A 27,959-nucleotide genomic window follows, 5' to 3' on the forward strand; every position below is an offset into this window, starting at 1 on the left:
GACATGAACGGATTAAAGTCCACAAGCACCAAGACAACTGCTTTTTAGAAGCTTACTGTCGCTTACCTCAATGCGCATCCCATGCGTGTGCTCTTCTTTTTCGTCTCATTCTCGAGTCGCCGTTTCATGTTGCAAACTTGAGATATTTTTTTCTCACCATCCAAAGGGAACTACTCATCCGGCTCGCGAGTTCGTCTGAGGATAGTTCAGGAGGACTACTGCAGGTTCTAGACTCCAGGATTCTTAACATCAGCTGCATTGCATGGTAACCTCTGTTACCCTTTACTTTGTAGTCTCTGCTCTTGCTAATCATCAGCTTTTTTTTCGATATTTCTGAATAAAGGTGAGTGAGTCGGGCTATAGGTGCAAGTAAACGGGGACTGTTTCAAAACCTCGCGGGGCACTAGTAAAATAAACATCAACGAGCTCGTCATCAAGGCAGAGCCTCAGATACCATCTGCTACGTGCATCGACTGACTCTCCAAGTTCGACCATAGTGAGCTGTTTCTGATCGCCATCGTCGCCATTCCATAGAAGGCATCGGGGGATGGACCTTGTCCGCAGCCATCGTGATGCATTGCGATTGGCGAGTCGGCGCGGTCTGTTCACGTTTCACGTTGCACTCCTCCAACCGGCGCGCACGAGTGTCGAGTCTCAGTCGGGAGTCTAGGACTTGGGCAGCTGGGGTAGTGAAGATCTGAAGGGAGGGATAGGTAGGATGTGGGTAAGGATTGTGCCTCCCGTCGCCAACCTGCTCCCTTGCGATGGTTTTGTTTCCGAGACATGTAAGACGAGTCGTTCGAACCCAGATTTTGCCCGTTTCGGTATGAAGCCGTCTTGCGTTCCTCACCAAGCTTACCTTTTCCCACGCACACAACCCCTCGTGCCCTTTGTGCCTTGTCTTGCCCCCCTTCTGGCCCACAACTTTCTTTTAGAGTATTCTGCACCATGTTGAAGCTTGATAGGCTTGCCGGCGCGCCGGGTGGCCAATTTCGTCAGGTCCGGGGTAGGAAGCACTAGGGTGTTTGGTTTTTCTTCCGTCCAACCTTTTTTCCTTTCCCTTCTGAAGCTTGAGCTGCCGTTTCATCCATGTCTGCTGTGTGCGGGAGACGGCTGCGTCCTGAGTCTGAGGTTTTGATGTGTGAGGAACGACGTGGAGGGAGAGATGTGGCTGTCTGATATAGGTGTTGGGCTTGGAGTATCTTTCTGTTTGGATGATGTGCGGATGATCTTCTCCCTACTGATTTGTGCGTGCTTGTATCGTGACTTTGCCATTATTCTGCGACTAGCGAGCGAAAGGAGTAGATTATCCTACCCGTCCTACGATACCTAATCATCGACTTCGACGGGTTTTGTTTGGTGCCTTGCCGAGAATTCATTGTACAAGATGAGGGGAGCAGAGGCATCATTCCTAGTCCTCTCGGGCCTCGCCGTGCTAGCGAGCGCCAGAGAAGTTCAAGTCGACGACGTCCCCGTCGAATGCGCAACAATATGCGGCCCCATCGTCGAGTTAACATTCAAATGCGACGTCGACAACAGCTTCGACGAGCTCAAGAGACTAAAGAGGAGAAAAGTCGACACGCCACAACACAGACCGCCGCCAGAGAGACAACAAGCAAGGAGACCATCACCAGCAGACGCACACGGAGTCGTACGCCGTCACCATCATCGTCGACCGAACCAGAACGATGCAGTCGAGGTATCGACTCCCGGCCTAGAACAACCTCAAGCTACAAACGTTGCACAACAACCTCCACAGGATGCGCAGCAACCCGCCCAGGATGCGCAACAGCCGGCCGTGGACGCTACACCCGTCTTCATTGCCACGCTGCCTTTTGCTGCCCCCTCACCGGAGATTCCGCTGAGCACGAGTACGCCGGATGCCCAGAACACGCCTACACCCTCGGTGCCGGCTCCTCCGCCACAAGCGACCCCTTCGATAGATCCTCCGCCGCAAGTACCGCCGCCTGTGCCTGTCTTGATCACATCGACTGTGTTCCTAACAGTGTCGGCGCCGACAATACCCACTCCGTTGCCGCCACCGGTGCCGCCACCGGTGCCTCCACCGGTGCAGGCACCCCCACCCGTCCAGGCCCCACCTCCGGTACAAGCTCCGCCCCCGGTTCTGGCTCCTCCTCCCGTACAGGCGCCGCCTCCGGTCCAGCCGCCTCCGGTAATCACAGCCCCGAGACCGCAACAGCCACCACCACTCCCTCCATCCTCATCAACATCAAGGCCCACGCCTCAGCAACCTCCAGCCCAACAACCACCTCTTCAACAACAACCGCCTCCACAGCAGCAACCTCAGCGTCCACCACCGCCGCAACAGCAACCATCTCCGTCGTCCTCCCAGAAGACCACACCCCCGATGCTCCAGCCAACACCACCGCAGCAGCTTCAGCCTCCTCAGGCGTCTATGAGCAACCCGGCCGCCATACCCATCATGGGTCCCGGACCGGAGAAGCAGCCGGACAACAAGTCGCCCAACGACCGTGAGGAAGCCGAGAAGCAGTGCACATGTTCAAATAAGAGCTTTGATGTGCAGTTGCTGGCTGGGTTGTGCCAGAGTTGTATCCGGAAGACTGGAAACCGGGCGAATAGTGAGTACAGTCTTCTTTTCCTCACACTACAATTAGGAGTGGAGATGGTTAGTTTTCAGACACGAACTAACAGTACGCAGACCTGGACTTCATCATGAAGGAGTGCAACTTTGTGGAGTCGACATATACGCCCGATAAAGATCGGCTCGTCGACAATATCCGCGTCGTCGCGGAGAAGCCGTTCTTGACGTCTAGTGGAAACGTCATGGCCGACGCCGGGAGAGTAGGGGCTGGGTACGCTGCCGCGGCTGCGGTGGTTGTCAGTCTTTTAGCTGGGATGGCGATGCTTCTATAGGGCATATTTGCGTGATAATCCGGAGGAGTAACGGCGTAAGAATAATAATGTCGACGGCGGATTTTGTTGATGGCATGGAGTATAGTGTTGACCTGTTGGGTTTTGTCTAAGGTGGGAAAGGAGAAGAGAAGATTTAGACTTATTGAGTCGTCATGACCTATATGAATAGGCCAATAATGAGAAAGAGATGCCGCGCTATGTCGTAGGATTATAACTTGAAGCTAGTCTTCGCGCAAGCCGCTAGTACCTGGATCTCCTACACAAATGGAAGCAGCTGTGTTGTCTGAAGGCAAAATCCACTAATTCGCAGCAACATTTGTGCCAGTTTGCTCCTTGCCAATCTCAAGTATGGATCATAGTTGAAGTCTTCAAAGCAACCGCAGTTTGATGAGAGAAACTCTGCGCTTTCTTACCTCAAAATCATCTCACTCGGCCTGGACACCTTTCAGAAGGGACTCGGCGATGAAGACCTCCCGCGGTTAAGCAGAACTAATCGAAGCCGCTGATTGGCTGAGCTAACTTGACTCAGAGATGCGGCAACCGCAGCGTACGGTGGGAAACGCTCATGAACTGGACGTGGAACGTCACGTACCTATGACCAAGAAGGTAATTAAATAGTATTTCTGATTAGATCATTCGGTTATCATTCTGTACGCTGATGTATAAGTCCCTGTCTACCGTACCGTGCGCATTGTGGCTTCTGACGCAGCAATTCGCTTCTTCCCTATGGATAATATCTGATCAACTAAAAGGGACCACCACCTACAGTCCAAGGCATCACAGGTTCTGACATTTGCAGACTTTAGTCTGGGTCTAAATGGCCACCGAAACGAATAAACTCCTGTTCTAGCACCTGTCAGCTCCTGGCTATCGGATGAAAGTTTGAGCGGAGGAGACGATGGAATTCCGCAGCAGTTGTCTTGCTCATCAGGCAACAGGATGCGCCCACCCTTGTCTTGGCCGCTGGTTTGCATTGCCTCGTTCCCACCTCCCGCCACAACTATAAGTATCATACGAATGCCCTTCAAATTTCAGTCTTGGTCTCCGGCATCAATTCAACTCAACCGGTTCTTCACCTCCTCCCCTTTTGTCATTTAATCTCACCAAATATTCCCGGGCCTAATCAAGACTTTCTGATTTCCCCGCTGCGGCCAAAGCACTACTCCTATTAGCGAGGCCACCAAAGCCGGTAAACATGTCGTCAGACATGGCTCACAACAAGGAGTACCATGTGCGAGACTTGGCCACTCGATCCGTCACACTCTATCCTAATAGTGCCCGAGTTGTGAGAGACTTGCGCAACATACAACTCAAGGTGAGGACACACAAGTATCATGTATCGGTATCTTGTCCCCTGGCTAACCCTAGTAACTAGCCCGGCGCTAACGAAATCACCATCTTTGGCTTGACTCCAACTGTGGATGAATCTACAATCAAGGTAGACGGGACCGGCTCAGCCATCATAACTGACATTGCCATTGAGTTTGTTCCCAACCGCGAGAGCTTCCAAGATGTCTACCCGGACTCTGATGACGAAATGTCGGATGCACACGAAGAATTGGATGGAGAACCAGAAGAAGACGTAGACGAAAACGAAGAGCCTTCCGCCCTCGATAAGGTGCGAGTCAAAATCAGAAAACTTAGAGATGAGGAGCGGAGTGCCAAAGAAGCAGTCGAGAGTGCAGCCAGTCGTCTCAAGATCCTTGACGCTTACGGCAATTCACTTGACAGCAAAGAAGGAATCAACATCGCCGACAGCATCGAAACCTACCGGGCCGAGCGAGATCGGATTTTTCAAGACCACGTAGCCGGAGTCACTCGCGGACAAGACAACATGAAACGCCTTAGCATCTTTCTCGAGCAAGAAACTCGGCTCGTCAAGAAGCAGAAAAGAGAGGCGGCGGAGACGACGCGTGCTATGAAGAAAGCCCGGAAGGAGCGGGACAGGCAGGCGCAGAAGGATGCCAGGGAGAAGGCGAAGCTGCAGAAGGAAAAGGCACGAATTCAGGCAGAAAGGGAGCGCTTCTGGCCCAAGTTGTGTTACTCTGTCCGGGTCTCTCTCGAAGTGGCGGCTTTCACTCCAACATCCTCTCGTCGGACATCAGTGTCGAGTGAGACGGCTCAGGCTTGGACATCAACGTCTGAAAAAGCCGACGAGGGGAAGGACGTCATCTGCGATCTTTCCTTGTCGTATGTCACCTCTTCCGCGTTCTGGGCTCCGAGCTACGACTTGCAATTGTTCACTACAAACAACATGGGGATATTGTGCTACGACGCCCGCATCACCAATAAGACTTCCGAAACATGGAGAAACTGCAAGGTCGTTCTTTCGACTTCCCAGACGACGTTTGCCGGACTCGAGAATGCCATACCCACGCTGAAGCCATGGAACATCAAGTTGGCACCGAGAGAAGGCAATGCGGCCGGGACAGACGTCCTTTCCAGTCGGGAAGAGCGCCAGCAACGAAGTGACTGGTGGCGTGCTCAACAGACAAAGGCGCAGCCTCAGAGACCTCGCAACGATCTGTTCGGCGTAGACTGCAACAATGCCGGCAATAGTGCCGCGGATCTAGCAACCTACCAGCAAAGTCTCATGGTACTTCGACAGGATTCGAAGAGCCCACGACGGATGATGCACCCAGCAATAGGGCAAGGACAGGCTGCACAGGCACAACATCAGGCGCAAATGCGAGCGCAAATGCAGGCGCAAATGCAGGCACAACAGCAAATGCAGCAAATGGCACAGGGACAGCAAATGGCACAAATGCAGCAAGCTCCTCCACAAGCACCAAGGCTTCAGGAGCCGATTCAGGAACAGATGGGATCCGAAGCTTCCGAGGAAGACGATAACATCGTTTTCCAAGAGTCTAGCATTGAAGAGACGGGTTTCACTACGACCTACGACCTTCCAGGCACAAAGACGCTGCCACCTCGCCCGACGGCATCCAAGCAGCGTGTCGCTCGTCTCAACTTCTCCAACATTGCCTTCAGCCATACAATCATTGCAAAGTACAAGCCCGTCGCGTACCTCAAAGCAAGAATCCGCAACAGCAGTCGGCTCACGCTGCTTCGAGCAGAAGCAGGTCTCACTCTCGACGGCACCTTCATGGGTCGCACCCACTTGCCACGCTGCAGCGCCGGTGACGTCTTCTCTCTCGGTCTTGGTATTGATCCTGCGATCAAGGTCAACTACCCCAAGGTTGACGTCCGACGAACGACGACTGGACTCTTTTCCAAGGAGAACAGCTCCGTGTACAGCCGCAGCATTACTGTGTTCAACTCTCGTGCTTCGGCAGGTAAACCCGTCTCGCTGGTTGTGCTTGACCAGGTTCCTGTGTCGGAGGACGAGCGTCTCAAAGTAGATATCTTGGCACCCAAGGGACTTGTTGTTGATGGATCAGGGGTCTCCACAGGGCAGCCCGCTCGCGAGAGTAAGCAAGACGTCGACTGGGGCCAGTCGACAGCAACAATGAAGGGGCGTCAAGGTCAGGTAGAGTGGCAAATTAAGCTCAATGCTGGCAAGGCTGTGAAGCTTAGCTTGGAATATGTTGTTGCTCTCCCTTCAGGAGACTCGGCGATGGAATGTTCATAGCCATAACTTGGCGGAGGTCTCAGGAAATGGATCGACGAGGTTTCTGGGATCACGAAATGGCATCTCTTTGGTTTGATCCGTGTAATGTGGAAATATCATGGGCTAAGAGTCAGTTTATTTGTTGTTTTCAATGAAGAATCTTACGAATGTTTTGGAACTATCCGTCACTTTGTAAGATCACCATTGCAGTAAGATCAAACCTGTGGATACGATTGCCTATAACGAAGTGTTCCGAGTGCAGTTCCGCTATTTGGCAAAGCACTATCGGCACGTCGCCGAAATCAGCCGCCGGAAACTTAAGCCGGAGAAAGGCTCTAGAAGCTGTTCAGAAAAATAAATTCTATTCGGATTAAACGTTACCCGGCGGGTTATTACCCTTTTCCTCCTCAGCCACCTTTGTAACAATGCTCGCTTAATTATCGCCGACAATGTCAAACAAGTCGGAGATTTCGAGCGGAACCAAAAGAAGGGTGGGCATTTGATACGAACCCGTGATTGACTTCGGACGGAATTGGGACCAATGGAAAGTTAATCAGATCTTACATAATGTTTCGACATATCCGATTCTGGCATTTGGTGGTAAACAAGTTGCCGCCAATCTTCGGACCAGGCCTTCCAGGCCCAGAAGGTCCGAGTCCGGGAGCACGCAACTTGTGCCTCGTAGTTAACGAATCTGGCATTTTGTAATTGCCGGGCGTGAAACAAGTGAAAGCTCATTCCAGAGACGCGATTCCAAGTTGATCCTACGAGACGAAGCGATTGTCTCCCTTACCTTTGGTAATACCAAGTCAAGGGAGAACGGGCAGGGGGCGAGGACTGACGCCTTGCGCAAGAAATGTCAACGTAGGGCTATACGCTACAATCTCAACGGTCGCATAAACCTGTCAATCAAACGTTTTTATTTTAGATCTTTCTATTTATGTAATTTGTTCTCATGGCTCTGTGCTCGGTTCCCGTGGTACCTAAACCACGCAAGTAGACGATGCAACTGATTACGCTCCCATTCTCCAAACACTTTGCCGCCTGTTGGTGATGAAAACCCCTTTGTGTCATACAATGATCGTCCTTAACGCCAACTAGTTGGATCTCCAAATTACTCAGTCTCGACCTTCAGTACTGGAGACTTTGGTCGTTCGCCACGACGAGGCCGGCGGCAAGGCCGAGGAAACAAGTTATTTCGCAACCGCAAGTGAATCTTTTTGAAATGTTCTCTCTGCAGGTTTTGTTAGCACAAAATCCTAGAAAAAGTTTGAACTCGTGATCTTAAGAAATGCAAGGCCAAGTAATGGCTACCATAACGTACCATATTGTCTTTCCGACTGAAGATTCTCCCACAATCTTGATGAGGACACTTGATAGTCGGCCTGTGGGAGCCCATATGCCTCTGATAGTCCTTCCTCGTCGCAAATCCCACGCCAGCATTTGCACAAGGCTTCTCCGTGCAGAAAAAGTACTTGTCGTGTCCACGAAAGTGTTTCCGCAAATCGCAAGCACGCATAAACACGCGTGAGGATCGACACCCCTCAAACTTGCAGCGCCAGTTGCCGCTGGCGTCAAGATAGCCCATACGACGGAGGTCTTCCGGCTCCCAGACCTCCTCCTCGCGGTCCTCTGCCGGGCTCTGAGACCCTTCGCTGGAGCTTAGAATGTCCCAGTTGGGTGATGGCACCGCTACCTGCATCATCGGTGGTGTTGAGTGCGTGAGTATTTGTGTGTTACTGGCCTCGACCAGATGATTGGGATCGTAGTGTGGCATGGCGCCGGAGGTCGTGCCTAGATACGGCAAAGGCTGGTAAATGGGGGCGATGGAATCTGAGTGCAACGTGGGCTGAAACCATTCTCCGGTGTAGGTAGAACTGGACGGTCCGATGCTGTATGAGCATTCCATGCTTCGCGGCTCAGCCTCGGGGTAGGGGCTCAATTCATTGTGGCTGATATGGCTGTGGCCGTACTGCAAATACGGCTGCTCCATGTTGCTTGTGGTCTTGTCGTGCCTTGCAGAAAAAGTTGTCATTCACTGGATTATCTCGAAACTGGTAGTGATAAACGATTCATTCAAGTATGGCCGCAACGGATGAATGTCAAAAAGAGGCCGATAGCTCCGAGTTAAAGAAATCTTCCTACCAGACGAAGCGACGGAATTGTCAGCCGTGATATATATGGGGTGGTGATAAACTCTATTGTAAAGCCCTTGTCAATAGCACCGCGCCGGTATAGTATTTTGGGGTCGCTGTTTCAGCAGTACGTACTGGATCTACCCAGCTCCCACAACTCTCGGCACCCAGGCTCTGGCCGCCGAGATGTTCGGCCCCGGTAACACCTGGGCAAAGTTGTCGGCAGCAAAGCGTGGGTGCAGCCACTCGGCGACTACTTTAGTCTCGTCGTTATATTACCAAGCAGTGTGCCCATGAATGTGCTGGCCCGGTTCCCCCGGTCCGGGATCTCCCCCGTGAATTGGCGCTTGGATTCCCCAGTACCACGGCTTGACGGACTATGAAGGCCAAAGCCCCTGTTAATGTCAGTGTGTTCGCGTAGGGCTTCGAATTCAACCCCCCCGAGTGGATGGGTTCGAGTCCGAGGGCAGTGCTACCGTAGCATCACAGTGATACACTCAAGCTCGTAAACGACTTGAGGCAGAAGAGATTTCTATGTCCTGATAATAATGAACCCTGTCACATTACGCCTAGTGCTTAAAGGTAATCTACTGGAAGTCGTTGATTACGGGCACAACTGTCTGGTCCTGGAAGCTGTTGGGTGAATGTGCTTCTTCTCCGTCATCAGCTCATTCGTAAGAAGGTAAAGTCGTGGAATCTTTTGAATCAAATTCGTGCCAAAGTCTTACTCGTTTTCGTTATTTGAACATACCATTTTACCTCCCTCCATGTAGCACTGAACTTGATTGCGTACAAGGAAATCATCTTTGCATTAACCGGAACTTCTAGGGATCGAGCCAATATATTTCTTCCAGATACTCTATTCTCAATTTCTTCTCAACTTTGCTATGTTCCAAAAAGCTCTTGGCAGTAGATTGAAATTCAGGAGAAATCAAGCAGTAAGCCATCGATGCAGCACAGATACGCCCTGCTAACAGTCAGAAAAAATAGGTAGGAAGCGGGTACATTGGCTAAATTGGGACCCTTCAAGCTGGGGTTCCCTGTAGCTATTGGTATAATTGAGTACATGGGAACGAGTCGAAGTAAAGATGTTAAAGGTTAGCCGCAATCGCTTAGGGATGTGAATTCCAGCATTGCCAAAAGTTCGGTTTCGCATTTTACGTCGACGGGCAATGCCTATGGTATTCACACAATGGCGCTACGTCACTTGGATGAAGACAAGGGATAAGAGGTGCAATAACTACATAGAGGGAGAACGCCAGAGATTTTTGAGCGACACGTGTGCAATTTTTGAGAAATTTAAGACCGCGAGATTTGGATAAACGCTTATTACTTACACAATTGTGCTCTTTTCAGCAAGACTGACGTATGATTTTAGACCGTTCATTATCATATTAGAACCTGTGTCGTCCCCCTAGTATCCATGAGTATGATCGGCAGAGAGCCATTCCTCCTCCCCTCACTTGATCCACTGGACCAACCAACCATGGCCTACATGGGCCCGCCAATTGCCCAAGAAATGCCGACACACCAGTCTTAAACCTCCATCTTTTGCTCCATATCAGAGCATTTTATGCGAGCAATACCCAGTGATAAGACTCGTGTGGAAATTCGTCCTGGAGAAGCTAGATTACTTTCACGCGAGACCGAACTTCAGGCCGGCCTCAAGTTCGCGGAATCCGTGGAACAGTCAGTACAAAATGATGGGACGGACGTGGTAAGCAGTTCTCGAACATTCACGCGGTTTGACGAGAGATTCGTGATGTCTCTTGCGTACGGCGGTTCCGCCTGCTAGCCTCTGTAGACATCGGCAGTTGCAAATTCTCGTCCGATGTCCGGCCACGGCCTCGCAGATCCGGTCTCCGGGGGGCCTGTAAGCCCGGACGTTGCACTTAACGGCTGCTCCGTTATTGGATCATGCGGGTGGTTTGCATTGCGACTGGCTCCTGAAAGCTGTCATTAGTCCCGCTGATGGACTGGGGGGCCCTGCTCAAGTCACTTGTCTAAGTCGTGTAGAGTTTCGAGTTGCATCTGGCAAGTTGCCAGAATTATCTCCAACCTGTTTTTGGATAACGGCTGCATCAGCTTCTGATCATCGATTGCCTCTCCTGGAGGTTTGCAACGTGCCCTGGTCTTGACGATTTTCGGTGTTGTGTTTTCGCTGCTTCTCGAAATGGTCTAGCCTGGAGTCATGTGTTGATACCATTGGAATGACTCGACAAGAACATCGACCAGGTAGGCTACAGCTCTTCGTGCTATTGCGAATATTGTCTTCGTTTCCGCAGAAACTTAGTGTGATCGACAATTCATCCGACTCTGGGAATCCACCAACTGAGACATCTATCGTAGGTACTTCAGTATCTTGGATTCCTTCGTTGCAAATAAATACTTACTTGCATCTCTAAACCCAGGAGTACAGTAGTCGTAATTCTACGACCACCTCAAAAAGGCCACAGAAGACGTCTTAAACATTCAGAACTAGTCCAGTGCTCAACGCAGATAACTAGTACAATGAGCTTTGGTATAGGTACCCGCCTCCTTGATATCTATGTCTTCTTCTTCCTTTTTTCGCTTCATCTCCTCTCTCCTTCATTTCTTTCTCTTGTTCCTTCATCTGCTTCACTCAACCTCTCACTAATCGTACTAACATTTACGAGATGAGCGGTTATTTGTCAGGTAATTTACTGCTACATAAATGGCATGCTTGAGGATAATATGACACATAATGTACTCTAGCAGAGCAATCATGTTCTTTCCCTAAACTAAAATCTGGAATCAAACTTTCTTTGTTGCCAAGAAGCCAGCCAACACGGCAGATACTAGCCTGCACTTCGCCATGGAACCGTTTGGCGACGCACCTCGGTTCTCCGGCGACCAGACGATACCTACTCAGCAAGGATCTATCGAAGGTCTTCGAGCCTAGCTGGATCACTATCAGCGGGGCCATACGATGTCGGAACTGGTTTAGACTTGCTGAGCAGTGATCTTCTGATGGCTTGTTCGGATTTTGCCGAGAGACTGACGGCATCTCCTCCCCGCAAGCCGTCTTGGCGGTCACGGCTCATTGGAGGGCTGATACAGCCTTTAAGTCCCTGAAAAGCACTGAAAAGTATCCGGGATTCTGACGTGATGTTGCATGAATTATAGCTTATCTATTAATGAGGTGACAGCGGTAAGATAGACGATTATATCCTGTCTCGACAAGGCTGTTGACAGCTTCATTATTCGGCGTTTTTCCGTTATCTTAAGTCAAGTTGGGCATGCCCCCTGAGATGTCTTTGAGAATTCCAGAGTCAGAGTCTAAACGTTGAAGCAGTAATAGCTTCGCGCGTTCTGCTAAGCACAATATCCTCAACATATCTTGAGGAATGTTTCTTCCACCGTTTCATTGAAAATAACACGTAACATCTTCCCGTGCCGAATTCTGTGAGCTTCTTGCATCTGATGCACCAAAAACGGTGGTACTCGTCTCACAGTGTTTGGCGATGAGGATCATCTGTGCTACTGCGATATTTAAGTCGTTACTTGATAACACTAGCGCTTCCCAGCAGATATCATAGTGCCGTACGAGACCGCTATCCCATCCCTGCTGAATGGCGTCAGTACATCGTCACTTGGGGTAATAAGGAATTACATATAAATTCTCATTAATCCGTACTAGTCCCGTATTGATACCTACCTGTGTACCCACCCAAAGAAAAGGCATCGCTGTTGGAGAACACTGGAGACCTGTGTGCTGATGCCTTACAGCATTCAATGGGAAATCACTACGCAAAGCGTGCGGGCCCTTTGTTGGACCTATAATTCAGAAGCTCGTAGAGAGAAGTAGATTGAGAGGAATGCTCTCGGTATAGACGCTGAGACCCCGCCCTAGCCGACGTGAAACACTGCAAACCCCTCATTGAGTATCTCTTGGCTCAGTTAGACTGCTTCCTTCTCTGAATAAACTTTGCCTCATCTCTCATTCCGCTCGTCTCTGTTTCTACGCCGATTGCTTTTGTGATTACCTTAGGAATGTACTCTCAACGAATTTTAGCCAATAATTGTGTATGCTTGCCATCATCAGAGATCAATACTACGAAGCCTTGGTCAGGTTGACTTATGTTGGTATGGTAAAGCAGTATGATGAACAGTTGCCCCATTTAGTGCGGAACAACGCCCACACTTTTATCCTTTGTCTTTTAAGCAGCACTTTGCTTAATGCAATACACTCAAAGTATACCCTCCAGCTGACTTTTTGACTGAGGATGTTCATAATCAACTGGTTAGTTCATTCCTTTTTGGGCGATAGTTTGGCTGGATTGGTTGCAAATAGTCGACCAACAGTCACCTTATGTTAGCTTAGGAGCCCGTCCTCCTGGCTCGCAGGCACTAATTACTCTCCTCCTTTCAGACTATATTCAATTCAGATGTCAAGGAGTCTCTAACCAATCGTGAGAAGGGTTCTGAAAGCCCCACTCTACCACATACATATATCCCATCAACTGCTACCTTAGATGGCGTCACTGCATCCGTCTCCAGGCTTACTCTAATTTTGCTCTATTTCCCTTATATCCGCCTATGAATAATCTCAAAATAGATCAAACTTGGAAAAAGACTGGAGACGGATATAGTGACGCCATCTAGCAGTTGATGGGATATTCCAACTCTAGAAACACAATCTCCATTGCTTTCCCACATAAGTTAGCAGCTCAAATCCGGCTCTCCAGTTAGCACTAGAGTTTGCCAGTATCCCAAGAATGCAGTGTGCGCTGGAGACCTCTTATGGCACAGAGTCCAGGTAAGTAATTGAATGCAGAGCAACATACCACTGTATCACCTTCACTTTGCCAAGTCGTCCCTGATAACAGAATACAAAAGCTCATCCATAACAACCCCATCCCGAACAACAGCCCTCCTCGCTCTCCCTTCAAACACAAACCCGCTCTTCTCCAAAACCTTCTGACTCCCCTTATTCGCCTCAAAAACACCCGCCCAAACCCTCTCAACCTTCCTCCTCCCATTCCCATCCTCTTCCTCCCCCCCATCCATCCCCTCAAAAACCCACCTCGCAAATGCAGGCACAACACACCCCATAACTCCCTTTCCCCAATCCCCCTCCCCAAGCCAATACCCGAGCTCATACCCCCTCGCATAAACATCCTTCCCAGGCACAAGTCCGATGCTACCCATGGGCCTACCAGTCTCTGGACATGCGATGACCCAGTTATACACCGGCGCGCCGCCGTCGCTGGAGTTCAACGCGATCCAGGACTCTGCGTCAGCGATGGTGTAGGGGCGGGGGAAGGAGTCGCGGAGGAAGCGCGATACGGAGGGTGAGTTTGCTGCGGTAGAGAGGGCGGCTGCGTCGGTTTTGTGGTAGGGTCTTATTGTTGCTTTTGGGAGGGTGAGGATTGCGGGTGGGAGATCTTGCGTGGCGGCCATTTTGCAGGTAGGCGTTGTCTCGAGACTCTTAGATTTGTGAGTCGGTGGTTGTTAACTGAATTGTGAGGTGTTTGCTGAACGTTGGATGAGAAGTTGAGGCGTTGTTGTGTGTTGTGAGAGTGTGACTAATAATACCCCAGAGTTGCGAAGTGCCATTTAGGGAATAGCCCGTGTTTTCGGACCTGGGTTATCCAATGACTCTTTACCGTCTCTGCAACGATAAGCTCTGCTGACGGCGACATGAGTTTCCGTGTCTGCCTAGCATTGGTCTTTATCTCCTTGAGTTCTTATCTTGCTAAAATTGTTAGGCCATTGACTCACAGAAACTCCGCAGAATTCCGTCAATGACATTGTTATGCTGGGATTAATTGTGACAGTGGGTCGGACAGAACAACAGACGGCGACGGTCGCCAAGGTCCGGTTTGAAGGCCACTCCCGGACCGTTGAAGAGCGGACCAATCCGCCTTGGCTTGCCGAGCCAAGATGCCGAATCCGGACCGGAGCAGAAGCGCGCAATGCTTGACGAAATTGCATGTGGGGGAAGTAATGTGCATGTCATAAATGTAATGCCTGAGTTCTGGGGACGCCTTTGAGAAATGGATGAATTGTGTCGGTCGATCTCAATTCCTATCCTGATTAAACCTGAGTCCTCGTACCCCAATGGATTTAGGTTCAACTGTGACCGCAACGCACAAACTCAACAAGGTTTAACGGAAACAATAAGCTTAAAATGCATCCTCAAATGGCACATGAAATGATGGGATATCCAGAGAAGCATCAAAAAATCCACCAAAAAGAACTTGCACACAATCGCTGCGAGGATTTGAGCCTCACGCGGGGGTCGAACCCGCAACCTTGAGATTAAGAGTCTCACGCTCTACCGATTGAGCTAGCAAGGCGGCTGGGGGCCGTATTTGATTGGTGAGAGTTCCTTGCCGTGTCTGCGTCTGAGTATCATTGCTGGCCGGCGAGTCGGGCAGTTTCCGGAGTCCTGTTCTCAGAGACCCGCTCCCTTGTCCACCCGGACGAGCCATCAATGGCTGTCATTCCCCGACCACTGGAACGATGGATGGCGATGCACTCCTGCAGGAGTCAGAAGGAAGAAATCACAAGCCGTTTTGAAAAAGTCTCTCATTAACGGGGGGGACAACTGGGGTATCTGCAACGCACCAATGACTCCAAACCAACCTTTCCAAACACGCTCTTCCCCCCCTCCAGAAATTCCACTAACAACAAAAAGACTCATAAAATCCAAGCAGACTCGGTATAATCCTTGGCCCCATTCTGCACCATGTTCTTAGTATACTTCATCCAGCACCAATTACTATCCTCCCCCTGCTCGCCCTCGTAGATATACACAACCCCCTTGCAGGGCCCCTTCCTCGACTGCTGCTGCAGGTTAAACGCCGCGCAGTACCGCACGCACTCTTCAAAGTTCTTGGCCGGCACCTGCGCGATGTCGTTGAAGAGGTAATCCGTCCCGCAGTCCTTGCTGAAGGTCAGGTTCGTCCCGGGCACCTCGTACGTTAACGCGGAGCTGGTGCCGGGACACTTGTTCAGTGCGATGGGCGTGTCCGTGGCGGCGGGTTTACTTAGGTCGAAGGCGACTGCTGAGGATGCCGAGGTTGGCGTGGCGGTTGAGGAAGAAGTGGATGGCGATTGGAGGCTGTGGAGTTGTGTAAGTATTCTTGTGAGGGAGAGAGGGCTTGTATGTTTGGGTGGTGTAAGGTGAGGAACTCACTTTGCGATTTCGCTGTTTTTGCTTGCCACCAAAGCACTCAATCCACCAGCCACGCCGACCAGGGCGCAGAACAACAAACTAGAGAGAACCAACAGCCAAAACGTTGCCTTGCGCAACCCGCATATTGTCCCGTCATCTTTGCTTCCATTTCCTTCCGCCGGGCGCTTTTCCGGCATCGGCGAGTGCTGGTTGTGAGCGTACGTCGTCTCGGTGTAATTCGTCTGAGGTGTGTGAGGTTGGTGCTGGTGCTGTTGCTGGCCATAGTACGGTTGCGTCTGTGCCGGCTCATACGTCTGCGGCGCCGTGCTGTAATTTGCCCCCGTGTTGACCTCCAATCCATCCGGGATGGCATCGGCCTCGGGGCCGGGCGTGCCGTCTGGGTGCTTGAGCATCTTTTCGGCTTCGGGTGATGGGGACTGACTGCTGTGCTTGCTGTGCCTGTTGGAGTAGAAGTGGTTGTGCGGATGTAGCGAAGCCATCGCGCGGAGGGGAAACCGAGACAAGCCACGCTTTGGGACGATGGAGTGAAGGAGGGGGGGAAAGGAGTTTTAAATGAGGCTGCCAAGTATTAGGTAGGGGTATATAATCTGACGGAACTTAAGAGATGCAAGACAAGATGAACGGCGAAGACTAGTCGAGGACTCTCGAGATACCTTTGTTGACAGGGAGGGACATGCAGGATTGTCTTGGGCCAGCGCGCGCGCATCAGGGGCGGGGTCGTCATCAGCACTTGTACTGGCCGGCTCGCTGATCCAAGACAATCCAGGACGCCATCCGTCCCACGGCCGTCACAGCGGTAGGGCTGGCGTGAGAATGGTACTGGCCGGCCGTTGCAATAAAGCTTGCTCCTGTAGCCTGAATCTAGACGTGGGTACTGGGCAGTCAAGGCAGAAGAGTCTCAAATAAGCATCGCCCCCCGACTTCAAGAGACTCAGCCCAGAGGCTGAGGGGAGGGTGGTGGCCGTCACGGTGGTATTCTCAGCTTTGCCCAATAAACAATTAGGCGCGGCGGCGATCAGCGCCAGATGCGTTCACAACTGGGATCTTTGGTGCGCGAAGGATTCGGCCCCCGACAACTCTGATGCATCGTTGGGTCATGGAACCCTCTTGCAAAGTACCTTTGTGCCAAGGCAGCGCGCCAGAATAGCGGCCGCTGTTCGGGCAGGCTCTCGGCCTCGCGGAAGTAAGCCCAAGAGATGAAGGCGCCCTCCGACAGCCACCCAATTTCCAAGCGGCCGCCGTAGGATTCGGAATCAAGACATCCCTGGTTTCCCCGGTCGTGCGATTGTCAGCCGTCGGGAGGGACTTGTCTTTTGTTTTTCTCGGGTTCTTGCTTGGACGTCGTCCCTTTTCGGCGCCAACGAGCGTATAACGCTAGGGCGAAGTGTCGACGCGCTTCGCTCCTGATAATCTTTCCGGGGTAATTATAGTCACGAGATTGTCCAGCACACTGACAAGACTTCATGCTGACAGCTTCGCGTACCAACAAGGTAAAGGGCTGGCAGGCAGAGTGCGTGCGGAGAGTCCGGTGTCACCGCCGAGCATTGGCCGGCCGGGCGGGTCTGGCCGGAGTCTTGGCTTTCCCAGTCGGCTGGGGATCAATGGCGACAGGACTGAGATGGCCTCGGATTCTGCTCGCCACACATAGCACACGTTGGTAGCAGCCAAAGAGCGTGCGAAAAGCATGGAATTAGTGACGCCGGCAGACCTGGGCAGAGACAAGCTTCGAGCCAAAATCTCATCAGAACGTGGCGCACCTAGCGGCTCCTCCCGTCAAACACGCCGCGCTGAACGTCTTTTGGCTAGAGAGTCCTTCAATATTGGGGGTTGAGACGGGCTGGCACTTAGGCGGTAATTATGGCAAGTGTTCGCGCTGTCACTCGCCCTTTTGCCTGCGTGTCAACATTTCTTCTTCCAAGCAGATTGTCGGAGTGAAGACTGAAGATATTATTTGTCGATGATTCCATCCATCTTGTCTCCACGCAATCGACGAGCATTTGGGGTGAACTGGTAGAAGCTGTCGTGGTCTCAACAAGCACTTCCCGACACGGCACGCCATATCCGTACAAGCGCCAATTTGAGGTCTGTTCAAGTGCGAAATAACTCTAATGACCGTGACGTCAGTTAGGCCTCTGGTCAATGTCGGGGCTTGTGCTTCAGATCAGACGTCCGCCATGACCGAGCGTGAGGAATGAGGGTAACCCTGTCGAGTTGCCAACTACCATCTTGCCATCTCAACCTCCATTGCTCTTCTCCACCAGAGAAGGAACTGTCGTGAAAGTCTGCTGGAATCGATTGACACGAATCAGAATACTCCCTCGATCATGTGTCGCTGGTTTGCTTACCTGGGTGATGAGGCTCAGCTTCTCGAAGATTTGGTCATTCGGCCGCGCCACGCCATTGTGAAGCAAGGTGAGTGATCTGCCATCACACCCAAGAGGGGCTATTGTATACTGAATGATGTCGGCAGTGGACGAACACTTTCTACCGGCTGGCCATTCAACGGTTGAACCGTTTCTTGGGGAGCTCCAGGTCGCTCCCTTGGCGGCCAATGACGCCGGCTCACCGAATCCATTGACCAACATGGACGGATTTGGCCTCGGCTGGTATACATCATCAGAGTGCGAGTTCAACCCGTACATTGATCCAAAGTGGCCCGAGTCCCTTCGACCAGTCGTGTACAAAAACACTCGACCTCCGCTCAACGATTTGGTCCTCAAGAGCATCGTTCGAGGCACCAGCAGCAATGCCGTCCTCGCCCACATCCGCGCAGCACCGGGCTTGACGCCAGTCGTAGAGACCAACTGCCATCCCTTCGCTTTTGGTCGCCACTTGTTTGCCCACAACGGCATTCTTGGGTCTTTTCCTCGCATCCGTACAGCGATTCTGCAGTATCTTCCCTTGAGATACCAGCAGGCCATTGTTGGGACAACAGACGCTGAGCACATTGCAGCCGTGTACTTTTTTATCTTATGTGGCAAGGATGGCGACTGGGAGTCTGTTTATGATGCTGGAGAGATGGCGACGGCGATGCGGGAGACAATCATCATCCTCGAGAAACTGCAGACCGAGTTTGGGCCGCCAAGCCGAGAGGCCAACACACTCAACCTCGTCGTCATGTCTGGCAGCTCGCTTGTCGCTGTGAGGTACGCCAGCCCAGAAGGACTGGAACCGCCAAGTTTGTACTACTCGACGACGGCTGGGGCAACGCTCAACCGCAAGTACAAGGGGTTTCCGAGCGACGTGAGTGACTCGGCCGACGGGGGTGATGGTGAAGCCGAGGACGACGGGCGGCTAGAGAAGAAGAAGCATGGCGAGCATGTTGTGGTAGCCAGTGAGCCCAGCACCTTCAACCAAGGCGAATGGGAGCTCATCAAGCCCTCGCAGATGGTTGTTTCCGAACTGGGGACCGGTGCCTATCTAGAGCACTTGTGAGTAGCTGCTCGTGGCGGTCGGTTATTCGACAATGAATTATTTGCAGTGTTAGGGTTCGCGGTCGGAGATTTGGTCGTTGGTACTGAAATTGAAACAGATTAAACATGTATGGCCTTCGGGTCTTCTGCATCTTGCTTGGAGTTGAGGTCGTACACGCACGGTGTCAGCATCTCTCAGCATTCGAATCCCAGAGGATATGCACAGCCTCTTCTTCAGATCGTCTTGTTTCTTTGCCGCTGTGTATAGTCATGTTTCTACCATCCTGGCTTCATCATGTGCGCACCCGCGTGGCGAATAGTGAGAGAAAGCAACTCGGCCTGGTATCAGTACCACCTCATGGCAGGTCTGTCAATTGTTATACTTGGCTCCCGCATAATGATTGGTAGAATTGACGTAGCATACCGGCAGGTAGCCTGCCGGCAGCAAACACTACCACCACCTCGCCGTCGCGCAACATCGCCGACTGTGAAGAACGTAAAAGTGAAATTATGGCGACAAAGCAGGAAGCTTGCATAAATCAAGCTTGAAATGAAGGGTGTGGCAAAAGGAGTGAGACTTTGGGCATGTTGTCGCGTTCCTAGAAGGTGACGGCTGGCGAAGGAGGTGAGGACGGAACAAAAAGTCCGAAGTTCCGTGGGTTCCATGTCGAATCGAAGTAGGCAGGAAGGAGGAGGGAAGCCGCGCCTGCCATGTCAGGAAGTCAAGTATCCAAGGCAGGAGCTTATTTTTTTTTTTTTTTTTTTTTGGATGCTTCACCCTCCTTTCCCATCTAACGTTGCCCATCAATCAATCGCCTTTGGTTCTCATTTTTCCTTCTTTCTTTTGTCGTCGTTTTTGTGCATTCTTTTCCCTGCCTCTACCACCATATCTCAACCAACGACTCGATTTTTCCTCCCGTTTGACCATAAGCATACCCGGAATCTCTTCGCCTCCTTTGTTCTCAACAGCGATCTTACACTGGGCCTCGTCACCGTCGAGCCGACCAGAATATTGAAATTGTGTCAAAATTTGCCCAAGATACATACGACTTGAGGCTGCCGGGAAACATGGCGTATCCAATGCTACTTGCCGCTCTTCTATTCTTGGTTCTTAGCCTCTCGGCCACGTCTACTGACAGCGAAAATGGCGACTACGACCAGTGCTACTTTAATGCCGGTTATGTCGGCCCAACGAGCCTTCTCCCTTGCTTACCGGCGAACGAGACAGATAATGGCTTCAGTTGGTGCTGCCTGGCAGGTGACTCTTGCGTCAATCAAGCCTGTTGGAATCGACCATCAGGCGTGACTTATCAGTATGGTTGTAACGACCCGACTTACAAAGACAAGAGCTGCCCCCTCAAGGGTGACCTCGACCCAGGTATACTCCTCCCTTACCTTGACCCGATCAATGACGTGGGACAACTGATAGCTAATCTATGTAACAGCCAAGTCTCCCTGGATAGGTCTTGTCCGATGCGATACTGAGAACGAGGGCCTCCTCAAATACTGGGCATGCAACCATCCAGACACCTGCGGCGAAAATTGCCCGACTGAACCCGACCGACCGCAAGTGACCCAGTCTGTCTGGCCGTGGATACCCAAGTCCTTGCCACCCAACACAGACTGCAAAGACCTAGGAAAGCGAGTTTTGGCAATGTATGCCCCCAATCCACTTGGCTCGACCGGTGGTGTACCGTCAGTGTACACGGCCGCAGCAGACAAACCGAGTCCATCCATGCCGCCAGTGCAAAGCAGTGACACGACATATTCGGCTTCCTCGTCAATGCCTATCTCTGTTTCCGATCCTACAAGTTCCGTCATCAGCGTCACATCTTCCACAACCGCCGCCGCTATATCTGTCGACTCTGAGACTAGCCGCTTAAACCTGGGCACCGGTGCTATCGCTGGCATTGCTGTCTCTTCCACTATTGCCCTCGGATCAGCCTTGTTGGTCGCCTTCATGCTACTCCGACGCCGTCGCTCCCGACAGGATCCAGTCTCTGATACACATGAGGACGAGAGCTATAACCACGATCAGCATGGTCCTGCAGAGTTGCCCGACGAGAAACACAACCTCATAAACCCCAACATCGTACCCATAATTTCGGAGCCAGGTCAACAGCGGCCAGTCTCAGATATGACTCTGAGCGTGGCTTCACCCAGTCCGCTCAGCACGCCGAGAACTCCAGGCTCTCCGTACTACTATCACGGCATCGGCCAACCTCTTTCTGAGTTAGCGGATCAGCCGAGGGCTATACACGAGATGCCGGCCATCAATGAGCGAGTTGAAATGGCTTGATTCATGAGAGTAGAGGCTGAGTTATCTAGGTCATAGGTGGGAAAAGGCTTCAGTGTCTTTCTGGGGACTCAAACACACGCACATATTTGCAGAAGGCTTCATAACGACCCACTCTTGTGGCATGCCCCTACCTATTCCCTTTCGCTCAGTCAACGTCGGCCTGTTGACTCATGATACGACATAAATGCCACGTCTCACCATTTGCCGACATATGCTCGACCAAATCGCCTCTCGAGAAGGGTACGTTATGCGTTACTACGAACAAAGCTCATGGTAAGGCGATGGCAGTATACTACGGAATGTACCTTCCTCCGTACTTAAGAGGAATGGGCTTAGTGACAGTATTGAAGACTCGGCTGATTTACTGCCGGATTCGACTGAAAGATATACTAAGATACAAGATACGCACTACGTCAAATGACAGTTTGAATAGATGGCTGTTGATCGTAGGCTGTTATACAGTCTTCGGGGTCCTTCCCATCGTACTTGCACTCGGGCTTACAGACATCGTACCGAAAGAAGCGGCTATACTGTGCGCCGCAAACGGTTGGACCCCAGAACTTGGCGGGATCTAGCATACGACACTGCGGAAACATAACATCAGCAGATATTTCGGCTTACCACGAGGGAGTTTGGAGGGAAGGGCAAAAAAGACTCGTACCGTAAGGTTACCCGCCCACGGACTGCCGTCGGCCGCCAGACTTATGCTGACTTTGTCTCTGGGGAGGGATCTGTTCTTGACAAAGACGCAGGCTTCTTTGGATCGGAAAACAGTGTGGTATGGCCTTGTTTCGCAGACGCAGTGGAAAAAGTCTGCGTTGACGGAGGCGATCCAGATACTGGTAGGCTGGTGAGCATGTTTGAAGCTTTCATACCGATGCACTGGGCTGGTTTAAGACTTACTAGAGGATACTAAGGGAGAGGATCGGAAACTTCATTGTGTTTGATGGTGGCCGTGTTGCTGGATGGATTTGGGGAGCTTGACGTGTGCTGGTTCCTGTCTGCATGGTTTGGGGAAAGAGTCTGTAGTGAAGTGGTATTTATGCATCTTCTGTAGTCAGAGTTGGACGTTTGACTTTTGTAAATGGACTACCATTAGGACTATAATATGGGTACTCAGTCTAGCCCATCCGCAGAGGTTCCGTTTACGGCTTTTTGAGGATTACCTCCGATACCAAGTTTGTTAGTAGCGTTGAACCTAGGCTTGTATCATGGACTTCCATTTCATTCCACATTGACGACCTCTACTCGTCTACCGATACCCTCTCAAATAACTGCTAAAGTATGCTTTACATGAAGACGCGGTTGTGACAGAAGAATTTGTGAGCGGCGTATGTGACAAAGTCGAAGAAGATCGAAGATATATACAAAAAGAACAACAAAAAAAAACCGTTAGTTACTGGAAGTTTGGAACAGTTGAGAAACTACGCTAATACTATGCCGTCACACTGTGGCCAGTTTTCTCTACAATTGCTTCGTTTCTAAGATTGGGCAATATTACTCTGTTGGTTTAAGAGTATTCTGTCCACATTACCGCTGATGCGTGATTTTATACGAGTTTGTCGAGTTTTCTAGGCCCTTTGAATAGATGAAATGGTTGTATCTACCTTTTCTTGCCGCACCATCCGCAACTTTACGTTCAGCCACCCCTGCTGTTCCACCTCATCGGTCTGTGATCCCCTTGGCTGGCGCTGGTTAATTCAGTTCAGCTACATCACGTATCGGAGAAAGCTGCAGACGCGGACACCTTGATCAACCTCGATCAACCTGCCCACTCAGCCATATATCCTGCCGGCCTGCGCATCAAAGACTTCCATCAAGACCCAATTGACCTCAACTTCTTCTCTTCTACATACCCTGTTATTTTCACACCATGTCTGGATTCGCCAAACTAGGCGTCTGCGACACGCAGGGCGGCTTGACTTTCTTCAAATTTCCGAATGAGCTGCGCAAATTGATGTACAAACACTATCTTTAGCTCGACGAAGGCTACAAGTTGAATCCGCACACCAACAGGCTGCGAAATGGCAACGACGAACCTTTTTCTCTCGACTTGACTGGATGTACACTTACAAGCGCGCTGCCATGGAGATTCGAGGGTTGCCCTGTCAGGATAACATCATCACCTTCTCAGCGTTCTGCCCTTAGTCGCAATAAGATCGCTTCAATGCTGGTCACTTCAGCAACATGACGCACACGATGGAATGTGATCTGCGACAGGTCTTCCAACATGATCTTGACCGCAGCTTTTTCCCAAGCCAAGTGCTTAAAGAAATTTCAGACAGCCCTTTGCCCCCATTTCAGATGTGACGAAGGGAGGGCAGCTGCGACATCTCAACTTTAATCCTCCTTTCGGCAAGACTCCGTCGACTTTGCGCGACTTCGTCCGCTTCACTCTCAATACGATCAAATCCTACCGATGTATATTTGATGACCGCAAATACGAGTAGTCGGTCTACCAGCCTCGGTCTTGTTTTGAAGGCGGACGTCTGCTTCACCGGGGAAACATCCCCATGAGCCAACTTCTTGGGCTCAGACCCCAGAATTTACGATTCCTACCCACAAGGATGTCGATGGGATTACCATTCCCTCTGACGGGCTAGAGCATTGTAGCATATATTGCGATGACCTGTACGACAAGCGCGAAACACCCGTGGATTTGACCAGGTTCTGTTACTCGACAGTTGTCGCCGCTATTCACTTTCTGTATCCAATGGCCCCGTCATCTCATGCCGACATTCGCGGCATCAAGCTTTTGCAAGATCGGCCGTCGCTTTCTTACCCGGAATGCCACGATTTAAGGTTGACACGGTTCTGCCAAGAGAACCCGCTGTTACGCATCAAGCGTTACGTTAGTTTATGGGATACTATCTTCCAGGGCGATCCCATATTGGATATGGATCCTGAAGGGGAAATGCCTCGGAGGGGTAAGGAGACAGACAAGATATCTTACTCCATAGCCACTTGGATGGTAGAGGCCTTGGCATTACCTACAGCTGGTATGCCTCATGATGCGTTCAAGTTGATATTTGTTGGAGACTCAGAGGAGACTGGGAGTGTGAGAAAATCTTCCGGGAGGGCGTCCTACGAGACGCTGCCTGGCAGGAGGCAAGGGATGAATGTTTAAAACGAGGCATTCTACCACCGCTATCTTGGGCGGAAAGGAGGCTTGGCGCGTGGGGAGAATCTTACGGCGATGATGTAGTCACGGGTTCGAATCCCCTCAGTCGCTGCTTTCTATCCGAAGACGTTCCGCGGGCGGTGCAGGAGCCTCCCAATGGAAGCTCGCTCATCTCCTGCAACTTCCATCCAGGCGAAACTTAGGACCTCGAGAAGATCATTGAAAAACGGCGAGCGTGGTCTCTACGCAAGTGGAACCGCAAATGGCCGCTGGGGAAACAGTCTTACAGAAGAGGCCACGGCACTCACCACCCTTCAGATTGAGCGCTGTCCCCGGTCATGATGCGCGTGGTCAGGCCAACGGCTTAGGCGTGACTCGAAGAGAGAGCCGCGATGCTTTACGTGAAGACAACCGACAGGGGGGGAGGCGCCTTGTCAAGATGTGATGGAAAGCGTTGACGATTCTCATCAAACGAGAGATAGGAATTGAGAAGTGAATACGGAGGGTGAACGGGACTTGTTGCAGGAACCGTATCCGTCGCGAGATGCGCGATGTTTCATTGTATTGTTTAGTGCTGGTCAGAGATTATGCCTCGCTCTATCCAAAACGCATAGACTTGTGGTTGCTCCCCTGGAAAATCTCCAAGAAGATCCTCATCGCTCTTGTCAGATTTGGCGCTGTGGTATATGAGCAGTTGCACTTTACCAACGCTCCCGTGTACTAAAGCGATCGCCAACGCTTAGTAGCCACCGAGTCCACGACAGACACGTCACTGCCGTGCTGCGAAAGGGTCCAGTAAGTTACTTCGTCACATTCTACGTAGGCAGCAAGATGCAAGGTGGTTTGCATCATGCTGTCCGATCCCTTTCACATCCTCACTGAGCCGGACTAACTCATCCACGATACATTTCCCTGCCTATACGTGGGCGACGAGGTGCAGCCCTGAGTATCCCTCCGAGAGACTGTACGTTCCAGCGCTCTTCAACAGTCACAAACTCGTCATGTTCCGATTCCTCATTGAATTTCCAAGCGTCCAGTCGGCTGCTTGTAGATAGTAATCGATCAAGGCTCCCTTGGAAGAGAGGTGCAAGAATGCTGCTAAGATGTTTTTTGATGTCTACATCGGGCGTTCAAGCTGCGAGACCTGAGACTTTGCTCAGTACTGCGCTCGGGGGTCCTGTAAAACTCATTTTTCAGTGGACCCCACATGTCGACCAGCAATTTCCTGCAACTTCGACGAGCAGTCCCCTGGGCTGAGTTGAGCCAGGAAGAAATGTCGTTGGCTTGAGATATTCATTTTGGGTGGTTCCAGGAGATGGTTCCCATATCAATGTGGTAAGAATGTAACACAAGGGCACCAGTGCATGCTTTTGTAATGATCCTACTTGAAATATGAAAGGCATCAGGCTACGATGAGGAAGTATCACATCGTGGACTATCCATCCGCGCAATATGTGAACGTATATGTGGAGAAGGGTTTGATATGCACTACGATGCTGCTGCTATGTACCCTGGGCAAACTTTGGCGCAGAAAGGCCTGGACGCCAGCCTATTTACACGCGCTAGGTCCCTGTCTGGGTTTCCCCGTTTTCGGCATCATATCGACCTCTATCTGACAGTAAACTTCAGAAGGAGGCTTCTTGTAGTGCAAGCATCTTGGCTATTTGTTGTATGACTGACAGATACTGCACCGACTTTTCACTTTGTTACCGGATACGAATACCCATCACAAGAGAAAGCGGTCAAAGTCGAAAGCAGACTCCGCCTGGCCGGCAGCGAGACCAGCCGCCTTGAGCGCACCCCAGTTCACATCATCGATTCCCACCTCGTAGTCCCAGCCGTGATGAGGGTCAGGGTTAGGCAGTATCTGCCAGTAGAACCACGGAATTCCGGCAGCATCAATACTAGCAGCCCACGTACGGATGTTGGAGTCTCTGGTTCCTGTACCAATGGGGCTACCGCCGTTGCAGTTATGGTTCGGGGCATCTGTGTAACACGCACCCCATTCCTGCATAATGAGTTTCTTCCCAGAGTTCTTGGCCTTGGTGACGTAAGGCTGAAGCTTTGAAGTGGCGAAATCATCGACTCCGTAGGCGTGGATGGCAAGGACGTCTAGGGCACTGCAGCTGAAGTAGGGGTCGAGCAGAGAATTGTCGACGTAGGCACCGCCTCCGGTAGTGACCAGGATATCGGTACTTCCGTTAAGGTTCTGCTTGATTGCCTCTGCCATCGTGCATTGCCATGACGCTAGATCGGATGTGTTCCCCTGGAGGCGTTGTCAGTCTAGCCTTGTCACCCAAGTTTGCGGAATTCTGACTAACTTGTGGATGCATGGCTTCTTTTTGAGCCTCAAAGGCAAAGATGTACTCGGGGCTTTGGGCCCAGGTCTTGCCATTGTTGGTATTGACATGTCCAAGAACGTGAGCGATGCGCGTCTTGAAATGCCCGATCGCTTCGTTATTAGTATAAAAGTCCCCTGTTCCATACCACTTTCCATAAAAGTCAGAGTTTCCTTCGAGAGCGTTGTAACTGTGAATAGAGACGAGTAGCTTGATGCCGTACTCATGGGCGTGGACCATAAAGTTGTCGAGGCGGCTGAGCACAGTGTCATCCCACGCATCAGGACCATCGCCCTGGAGGCTGTTGAAGTCCTCCAAGGTTGTGCCTTTCTCGCTTCCCGATTGACCTAGGATCGAAATGAATGAGCATTCTTATCTTTGTTGTCAGGCCTGAGACTATTTACCGTCAAGCCATACTCGTAGGACTTTGATACCAGCGCTCTGGAGGCCTTGAAACAACGTGGTCTGTTGCTGGGTATTCAGGCCAGCAGCATAGTAAAGATTCGAAGCGGAGAATGATTTTGCTGCATAGCAGGTGGCGGAAAGAGACAAGTGGAAGAGAGCCGGAATGACTTTGGAAAGCTTCATTTTGAGTTCGGGTCCCAGTTGGTAATGATGATTGGCTTGTGACTTTGGGTTAGTTGATCGTGGAGGAAAACAGTTCGAGAATCGAACCTTCTTTTAAAGTTCCAATGGTTTGAACATAAGTTTGCCAAGGTAGAGAGGGTGGATGCCGCGGGGGGGGGATCTTGCGCCTAGTTCACCACCTATTCGAGCTACTGCCTCGGCTTGATTGTTTACAAAATATGGTGCCAAGTCAACTAGCGAGACACGGGCGTATATCGGAGGTATCAAGACCCGCCTGTCTTTCATTTCTGGCTATACCATGTCTCATTTAGTTAGGGTACACATATCTGCCGAGGGGCTAAGACCTGCGTAGTGCCGTCCGGGGAGGCAAGCATCTAAACACCTTCCCAACACTCCCTGCGGTATTGTATAGTTCCGACCAAGGCGCAATAGC

General features: G+C 51.1%; 11 protein-coding genes and 1 non-coding gene across 12 annotated transcripts; 5 read left to right on the plus strand and 7 right to left on the minus strand.

The window, feature by feature from the left end:
* Positions 1-4,090: 4,090 nt before the first annotated feature.
* On the plus strand, positions 4,091-6,487 carry BDP55DRAFT_730339 (uncharacterized protein; the record flags this gene model as incomplete). The annotated part of the gene is made up of 2 exons (XM_060579678.1): positions 4,091-4,210; positions 4,271-6,487. 2 exons carry the CDS (start codon positions 4,091-4,093, stop codon positions 6,485-6,487), a joined length of 2,337 nt encoding a protein of 778 aa, XP_060427525.1.
* A 1,303-nt stretch (positions 6,488-7,790) lies between these two features.
* BDP55DRAFT_520405 (C2H2 type zinc finger domain-containing protein) lies at positions 7,791-8,297 on the minus strand (the record flags this gene model as incomplete). The annotated part of the gene is made up of 1 exon (XM_060567764.1): positions 7,791-8,297. A coding segment is annotated over one exon (507 nt), but the record flags the coding sequence as incomplete, so codon positions are not given.
* Positions 8,298-13,422: 5,125 nt separating this feature from the next.
* Positions 13,423-14,025, minus strand: BDP55DRAFT_556211 (acetyltransferase; the record flags this gene model as incomplete). The annotated part of the gene is made up of 1 exon (XM_060569564.1): positions 13,423-14,025. One exon carries the CDS (start codon positions 14,023-14,025, stop codon positions 13,423-13,425), a length of 603 nt encoding a protein of 200 aa, XP_060427527.1.
* A 794-nt stretch (positions 14,026-14,819) lies between these two features.
* Positions 14,820-15,163, minus strand: BDP55DRAFT_218563 (uncharacterized protein). Its single transcript, XM_060566054.1, has one exon. It carries the CDS (start codon positions 15,057-15,059, stop codon positions 14,856-14,858), a length of 204 nt encoding a protein of 67 aa, XP_060427528.1. The 5' UTR covers positions 15,060-15,163; the 3' UTR covers positions 14,820-14,855.
* On the minus strand, positions 14,852-14,924 carry BDP55DRAFT_t219. Its single transcript has one exon. It is a non-coding gene; the product is annotated as a tRNA-Lys (tRNA).
* BDP55DRAFT_218556 (uncharacterized protein) lies at positions 14,982-16,635 on the minus strand. The gene is made up of 3 exons (XM_060566053.1): positions 15,767-16,635; positions 15,196-15,691; positions 14,982-15,108 (listed from the first exon to the last, which is right to left on the minus strand). The coding sequence occupies exons 1-2, from the start codon at positions 16,243-16,245 to the stop codon at positions 15,268-15,270; spliced, it is 903 nt and encodes a 300-aa protein (XP_060427529.1). The 5' UTR covers positions 16,246-16,635; the 3' UTR covers positions 14,982-15,108; positions 15,196-15,267.
* Positions 16,636-18,090: 1,455 nt separating this feature from the next.
* On the plus strand, positions 18,091-19,201 carry BDP55DRAFT_695259 (glutamine amidotransferase class-II; the record flags this gene model as incomplete). The annotated part of the gene is made up of 2 exons (XM_060577448.1): positions 18,091-18,178; positions 18,237-19,201. 2 exons carry the CDS (start codon positions 18,091-18,093, stop codon positions 19,199-19,201), a joined length of 1,053 nt encoding a protein of 350 aa, XP_060427530.1.
* Positions 19,202-19,940: 739 nt separating this feature from the next.
* On the plus strand, positions 19,941-20,319 carry BDP55DRAFT_669520 (uncharacterized protein). The gene has a single exon (XM_060575299.1). The coding sequence runs from the start codon at positions 19,949-19,951 to the stop codon at positions 20,231-20,233; it is 285 nt and encodes a 94-aa protein (XP_060427531.1). The 5' UTR covers positions 19,941-19,948; the 3' UTR covers positions 20,234-20,319.
* On the plus strand, positions 19,947-21,411 carry BDP55DRAFT_769979 (uncharacterized protein; the record flags this gene model as incomplete). Its single annotated transcript, XM_060581075.1, has 3 exons — positions 19,947-20,557; positions 20,625-21,271; positions 21,343-21,411. Exons 1-3 carry the CDS (start codon positions 20,248-20,250, stop codon positions 21,409-21,411), a joined length of 1,026 nt encoding a protein of 341 aa, XP_060427532.1. The 5' UTR covers positions 19,947-20,247.
* Positions 21,412-21,860: 449 nt separating this feature from the next.
* BDP55DRAFT_769980 (uncharacterized protein) lies at positions 21,861-22,416 on the minus strand (the record flags this gene model as incomplete). Its single annotated transcript, XM_060581076.1, has 3 exons — positions 21,861-22,062; positions 22,140-22,317; positions 22,382-22,416. The coding sequence occupies 3 exons, from the start codon at positions 22,414-22,416 to the stop codon at positions 21,892-21,894; spliced, it is 384 nt and encodes a 127-aa protein (XP_060427533.1). The 3' UTR covers positions 21,861-21,891.
* Positions 22,417-24,191: 1,775 nt separating this feature from the next.
* On the plus strand, positions 24,192-24,605 carry BDP55DRAFT_633816 (uncharacterized protein; the record flags this gene model as incomplete). The annotated part of the gene is made up of 1 exon (XM_060572601.1): positions 24,192-24,605. The coding sequence occupies one exon, from the start codon at positions 24,192-24,194 to the stop codon at positions 24,603-24,605; it is 414 nt and encodes a 137-aa protein (XP_060427534.1).
* Positions 24,606-26,069: 1,464 nt separating this feature from the next.
* Positions 26,070-27,582, minus strand: BDP55DRAFT_717087 (beta-1,3-mannanase). Its single transcript, XM_060578364.1, has 3 exons — positions 27,343-27,582; positions 26,921-27,285; positions 26,070-26,865 (listed from the first exon to the last, which is right to left on the minus strand). Exons 1-3 carry the CDS (start codon positions 27,524-27,526, stop codon positions 26,326-26,328), a joined length of 1,089 nt encoding a protein of 362 aa, XP_060427535.1. The 5' UTR covers positions 27,527-27,582; the 3' UTR covers positions 26,070-26,325.
* Positions 27,583-27,959: the final 377 nt, after the last annotated feature.

The sequence above is a fragment of the Colletotrichum godetiae genome (genome assembly GCF_030913485.1).
Source record: "Colletotrichum godetiae strain CBS 193.32 chromosome Unknown BDP55scaffold_30, whole genome shotgun sequence".
NCBI classification, from domain to species: Eukaryota; Fungi; Ascomycota; class Sordariomycetes; order Glomerellales; family Glomerellaceae; genus Colletotrichum; species Colletotrichum godetiae.

What these genes read in the sequence shown, in the direction of transcription:
- BDP55DRAFT_218563 (XM_060566054.1), bottom strand. Translation starts at nt 15,059, where the DNA reads ATGGCTCGTCCGGGTGGACAAGGGAGCGGGTCTCTGAGAACAGGACTC.
- BDP55DRAFT_218556 (XM_060566053.1), bottom strand. Translation starts at nt 16,245, where the DNA reads ATGGCTTCGCTACATCCGCACAACCACTTCTACTCCAACAGGCACAGC. An exon ending in AAAAACAGCGAAATCGCAAA is followed by an intron (nt 15,692 to 15,766) that starts GTGAGTTCCTCA and finishes ACAACTCCACAG; the next exon opens with CCTCCAATCGCCATCCACTT.
- BDP55DRAFT_669520 (XM_060575299.1), top strand. Translation starts at nt 19,949, where the DNA reads ATGCTTCACCCTCCTTTCCCATCTAACGTTGCCCATCAATCAATCGCC.
- BDP55DRAFT_717087 (XM_060578364.1), bottom strand. Translation starts at nt 27,526, where the DNA reads ATGAAGCTTTCCAAAGTCATTCCGGCTCTCTTCCACTTGTCTCTTTCC. An exon ending in CCTACGAGTATGGCTTGACG is followed by an intron (nt 27,286 to 27,342) that starts GTAAATAGTCTC and finishes TTTCGATCCTAG; the next exon opens with GTCAATCGGGAAGCGAGAAA. An exon ending in AAGAAGCCATGCATCCACAA is followed by an intron (nt 26,866 to 26,920) that starts GTTAGTCAGAAT and finishes CAACGCCTCCAG; the next exon opens with GGGAACACATCCGATCTAGC.